Source organism: Phalaenopsis equestris, unplaced genomic scaffold (assembly GCF_001263595.1).
Source record: "Phalaenopsis equestris unplaced genomic scaffold, ASM126359v1 Scaffold000090, whole genome shotgun sequence".
In the NCBI taxonomy this organism is placed as follows: Eukaryota; Viridiplantae; Streptophyta; class Magnoliopsida; order Asparagales; family Orchidaceae; genus Phalaenopsis; species Phalaenopsis equestris.
In genome coordinates, this window is record NW_018164532.1 from 748112 (window position 1) to 754394 (window position 6283).

A 6283-nucleotide genomic window follows, 5' to 3' on the forward strand; every position below is an offset into this window, starting at 1 on the left:
TTTATTCGAGTATGAACATTGAAAATATTTTGGTGCTTTGAGTAGCTGTATGGGGGCTCGATTTTTGCTCTCTTTGCTTCCCTTTGTTTAAATACATGTTGAAAACCACTTTTATTACTTGAGATGCATGTGGGGGCTCGGTTTATGCCTTCTTTATTTCCCCTTGTTCAAACACCTGCTGGAATTTACTTTTATGGATCGAAAATATACACTTGGGGCTCGGTTTTGATGCTTCTTGCTGCCTCCCTTGTTCAAATACTTACTGGAATTCATTTTTATGATTTAAGATATACATTTGAGACCCAAATTTTGTCTCTTTTGCTGCCCTTTGTTCGAGGATATGTTGAAAACTATCTTTTAACTTTGAGAGTTAATTTTAAATGTTATAATTTTTGTTTTCACTTGGAAAATTAATGGAGTATGCAATACTCATATGTACAGTTTCACAATTTGAGGTGAGAGCTCCATTGTTAGATTTGATTCCTTTTACTTTCCGAGAAGCAAATAATATGCATATGTTTATTTCAATTTTTTATTATATAAAAATAAAAAAATTCTAAAATTTCATGAGATAAGCATATGAAATATTGAGGTGGTCTATTAGTTCGAGATGAGGGGTAATAGACGATGATGCAAAGAACCATTTGACAGCTTTGTTTATAGCTGAAATACAAAATCAATACTCAATTAGTGTGATGCCCTTTCACTCCTAAATCGTCAACGGCTCTAACCCCTTTCAAAGTGCCTGAGAATTGGTATTTAGAAAAGAATAAATATTACGGGTTTTACACAGATATTACACTTGCACAAGAAATAAATACTACACTCACATACACACTATAATATCCATACACTACGTCACGAATAACATAATACACCTCAGATATTATATAACAAACACCACACACTACGCCCTGCACAACAGATACTACATTTCACATACACATACACTACACTTTGATGAGTTCATATACTACATTTCATGTATAGGTGCACTGCACTTTGATGAGTTCAGATACTACATTTCACGTATAGGTGCACCACACTTTGAGGAGTTCAGATACTACTCCGTTCACATATTCACTAAACGATAAGGTCTAAGACTGTCTGGCTATAGACGTAATTTATTGGTGACCTCTAGTTGATGTTGATAAGTTGACTTCAACATATCAGTAGCCTGAGAGATCAAGGGAATAAAAAGAGGTCTAATCTGAGCCTATCCCCAAATTGAAATCTAATATCCCATCATGAGACTTTCATATGCTGATCATTTAACTTTTCTTTTATAATCTGCAAAAGTTTACCTAACCCTTTTATATTGTACAATTGCAATCTATTTTTAGGCTTTAGTAAAATTTGATCGGGTACGCTTTTATTTATTTAATTTCTGTACTTTATTTTCTATATATTTCTTTTTTTTCTGTACTGTACTATACTTTGCTACGTTTCCCATGCTATTTTCTTACCGCACTTTACTACATAGTCTCTTTGTTTGTTCTTTATTGGACTAAATACATTTACCAGTATTCATGCTTTAGTTACTACCTTTCTAGTATGTTTGTATAAAACCCTAGGATAAGCCTTTTGAGGCATAGTTTTCTCTCTTCTTCCTCCCTTCTTCTCGGGACGAGACGGCGACATTGTCAATAGTGATTCATCCCCGGGCAGCGATCGAGACTACAAATCTGGAGCAAATGACAACTCATTTTCGGATGGCGGTCGAGGTGACAATAGAGAGACAGCAGAAGAAGCTTCAACTGGATTTTGATAGATTTAAATAACATACCTATAGGACGTCGAGGTAGTTCGTCTTGCACAACGTAAATCCTCACACTATCTTTTAGGATTTGCTACAAATACACTACACTTTGATGAGTTCATATACTACATTTTACGTATAAGTGCACTGCACTTTGATGAGTTCAGATACTACATTTCACGTATAGGTGCACCACACTTTGAGGAGTTCAGATACTACTCCGTTCACATATTCACTAAACGAAAGGGTCTAAGACTGTCTTATAGGGGTGATTCGTTGGTGGCCTCTAGTTGATATTGATAGGTTGACCTCGATATATCAGTTGCCTGTGGGATCGAGATGGAGAGAAAAGAGGTCTAGTCTGAGCCTATCTTCAAATTGAAATCTAATATCCCATCTTGAAACTTTCATATGTTCATCATTTAATCTTTCTTTTATAATCTGCAAATGTTTACCTAACCCATTTATATCATACAATTGCAATATGTTTTGAAGCTTTAGCATAATTTGATCAGTTACGCTTTTATTTATTTGATTTCCGTACTTTATTTTCTGCATATTTCTTTTTATTTTGTATTGTACTGTACTTCGCTACATATCCCATGCATTTTTCTTACCGTATTTTATAGCATAGTCTCTTTCTTTATTCTTTGTTGTACTGTATACATTTACCGGTATTCATGCTTTAGTTACTACCTTTCTAGTATGTTTGTATAAAACCCTAGGATAGACCTTTTAAGGCATAATTTTCTCTCTTCTTCCTCCCTTCTTCTCGGGACGAGACGGCGACATTGTCAATTGGTGATTCATCCCCGGGCAGCGATCGAGACTACAAATCTGGAGCAAATGACAACTCATTTTCGGATGGCGGTCGAGGTGAGAATAGAGAGACAGCAGAAGAAGCTTTTCGATAGATTTAAATAACATTCCTATAGGACGTCGAGGTAGTTCGTCTTGCACGACGTAAATCCTCACGCTATCTTTTAGGATTTGCTACGATTTCATATCGTACGATATAAGTCCTAAACTTTTTAGGATTCTGAGGTCGTCGTTTAGTGCGACATAAATCCTCACATTTTCTCAGATTAAACATACATATATAAGTCCCGAACATCTAAGTAATTTGCATGACTGAAACATCAAATAATTTCTCTTTCAAAGACGTAAATCCAAACCATAGATTAGTTTGAGATGTCACTGAATATTATTCAGCATCTTCAACATTTCCTACATTTCACTTCTTTGGATTCTAGAAATAACTGTTCCTATTTGAACCTATCCCATTTGACTTTTCCTATGAACAATCGTGGAAATTTGAACGTTGAATTCTTGAACACAAAACCTCTGATCATTATCGAAAGTTTTTTCAGGTGATTTTAATTGTCTAAGATGTAATTAACTATAGGAGTTTGCTCCTATAGGGAATTTAAGAACTCAGATTAATCTAAACCCTTTCTAATCTGTGTATTAGATAGGAGAATTTGTCGGCTATAAATTTCGTATACCAAAATAGAGTCATAAATTTTTAAATTTAGATAGTTAAGTCTACCAATAAGTGATACGTCCATCCTTCAAGATGATATATCTTTTATGGTATCGTGCTCAACTGTTTAAACTACTAGATATATGATGTCTACTCGATCTCATCATTTTTCAAAAATAAAGGATACCATTTTCACAAAATTAAAATTACATTTTATCTTATTTTAAATTTAAATTTTAAAATAGTATTTTCGAAATTTAAATTTCTAATATCTTATTTTCGAAATTTAAATTTTAAATTGAAATTTAAATGGTATTTTTTCACAAAATTAAAATTACATTATATATATATTAAATTCTAAATTTAAATTTTAAAATCTTATTTTCGAAAGAAAAATAGCTGACATGCAGTGGGTAAGATCTTGTATGATTCATAAGGAAAAAATAAAAAGCAAGAGAAATCCACAGCACTAGCAATAAGCACATGAAATCAAATCAAATTAAATATATTGGAATTTGAAACTATACCAGAACTTCCCAAAATTTTAATTCATAAGTAATTATCCCAATGATTTGCATCATTCTAAATGGCCTCAACTTCCTTGCAGATAATTTAATAAAGCTCACCATAAGAATTCAGACATACCATTAGCTACATCATCTGTTCTGAACTGCACATGCTCACCCCCTACACACATGAACAATAGATTCATAATTATCACAATCAATAGTTAGCTTTTTCCAGACCTCTTACAGCAAATCAGACAAATTAATCAAAGAATACAAATGAGCTGTGTTGTCATCGTTTTAATCTCACAAGAGCTTGGCCTTTTTATATATACTTTGGTTGGCTCTACGCCTATCTGATTGGTCACTGCAGTACCATACTCACCTAGTGATTTAAATTTGGACCTCCCGATTAAGACAACAAGCAAATCAAACACACATGTTGTTGAGTCTAACTTGCACACTAGGTTTGAGGCATCTGAGGTACCTTGTTTTGTCCTAATCTATTCCAATTTAAAATCATTTAGGCTTTGTTATCCCTACTACATTATCAGTGCAATATATTCCTTTTGCAAAAATTTTCAGAAGTTTGGCATTTCGGAAGATGAAAGTGAAATTCGGCATAAAATTTTGATGTACTCTTTCGTTCAATTTTCTGATAAATCCAAAACTTCATTGATTTCCAAATATGCCGCCCAAGTTGCCACACGCTGCCATCACCATTCAAAGCTGATGCTGATGACGACCAACATATATTCATACATATAAATATTTATGCATGCACGCATGCATCCAAGTGTATGCCAGGCGTGCGCCTGAAATAATCACTTAAGATCGGAATTGGGATCAATCTTCCATGTTCCAGCGGCTAAATTGAGATTGATTTTGTATCACAAACTATGAATAAGAGAACGTTAGAATCTATTTTGTATGGTTGATGGACTATTTATACATAAAAACATGCTCAAAACAAGTAGGGCAATTTGTTACATTAATTACCTGTGTCCTCAGTGGCATCTGTTCACTTGAAATGGTATTGTCACTAAATACATCGAAAGAGTGCATTCAGCATGTCAGTGGCAATAAAGATTAGGTAGCCTACCCAAAAAACAGCTCAGCTGACTACAATAAATCTTCTAGATTTCTCCACTGTCTTCCAAAATATTTCTTTGTACAAGTATCTAGACCTATATCCAGACCTGTGGCATCAATGGTTTTTTGCTGCAGTTCAGAGGAACCCTCCAACAACAAATCTTATTCAAGTATTTATTAGCAACAATGCGGAACCAATATTACTGCAATCATTAGTGGAATGTAGGGACATAAATAAGTTATCCTTCTCCTTCAAGGAAAAGCCATCAAGACCTTCACTGTTACATCCCCTAATTTGCTTCAACAGATCCCCAACCTCCATCTCCAACAGATTGCCAGTCAGAACTGGTTGAGAAGCTTCTCTAACCTCAAGAAGAGATTAACCCTAAGAACAGCCATCAATCTTTACATGATAGCCAGGAGAATTTGAATCAGCAACTCACCGAAAGAAAAATTACTAAGTCACACTTTCCTTAAGACATTCAACCGCTTTTCTTCTTTAAGGCGAAAGGTCCTGAAAAACCTCTGTGATCCATTTATGGATCGATGCAATCGAAGGGCTAATTCCTCATCAGGGACATTATTTTTGTGAGAAAGCTCCTTCACTAAATGAACGGCACCCGGTACAGTCTTAGTGACCTCGGTAGAACCCCTCGCCACCATTGCTTTATTAAACGTATTCTTCCTTTCCTTACCTTCCGCACTAACCTTCTCAGAAATTGACTTCGCTTCCCCCACTAAATCCTCCAACAAAAACCTAAATCTAGTCCCGGATCCAGATTTGGTAATAACTTCACCCCGAAATCTGCGAACAGGGGAGCAGTCAACGCAGATAAAATTATCCGTATCTATCTGGGAATGCCAGAGATTGCGGTGATGCAGGGGTACGCATGCGCGGTGAACTCGGCAAGAGCATGCAATACAGCCAAGAAGCCCCTCATCCGACTCTGGAATCCCCAAGAAGCAGTAAGAGCATACCTTAGCAGATTTGACGCCATCGAGGCAATCATAGCAGAGAATGACGATGCGCCACTGACTATCGAGAATTCGAAACCGATCTATAGTATCACTGATCGGAAAACGGAGGCCGCATCGGTGGCAGCTAGACAGATCCGGCGATGCAATGGGTGAGCAATAAGAAATGCAGGAATGGGTGCCTTCGCTTCTCATGCCGGATCCTTCCATCCCTATCGTATCACCAATGAAACATTCGATTAAAAGAACGGAATCAGGGTTAGGGTTAGGGGAGACCTATGCTGCTCATCACTTCTCCATGAGCGCGAGAGTGAACTGCAGAGAGATGCTTTTAATCGGCCAATTTTTTTGTAACCTATTAATTTTTTCGACGAGGGAAAGACTCTTGAAAGTTCCAACGGCTGGCATCTTTCCTTATATATGTAAATCCAAAAATGTAATTTTTTAAAAACGGTGAAGATAGTACAT

General features: G+C 36.0%; 1 protein-coding gene across 10 annotated transcripts in view; it reads right to left on the reverse strand.

The window, feature by feature from the left end:
• Positions 1 to 6184, reverse strand: part of LOC110020041 — a 10656-nt gene extending 4472 nt beyond the window's left edge. For 4 of the 10 annotated variants that reach the window (XM_020718000.1, XM_020717999.1, XM_020718003.1 and 1 more), the window contains exons 1-2: positions 4748 to 6184; positions 3888 to 3929 (exon numbers count right to left, since the gene is read on the reverse strand). In XM_020718000.1, the coding sequence (XP_020573659.1) occupies positions 5303 to 6025 (723 nt within the window). In that variant the 5' untranslated portion in view covers positions 6026 to 6184 and the 3' untranslated portion in view covers positions 3888 to 3929; positions 4748 to 5302. Of the gene's footprint in view, positions 1 to 3887; positions 4378 to 4747 lie in introns of those variants that run through there. The other 6 variants (XM_020718004.1, XM_020718001.1, XM_020718006.1 and 3 more) reach the window with 4 other exon arrangements.
• Positions 6185 to 6283: the final 99 nt, after the last annotated feature.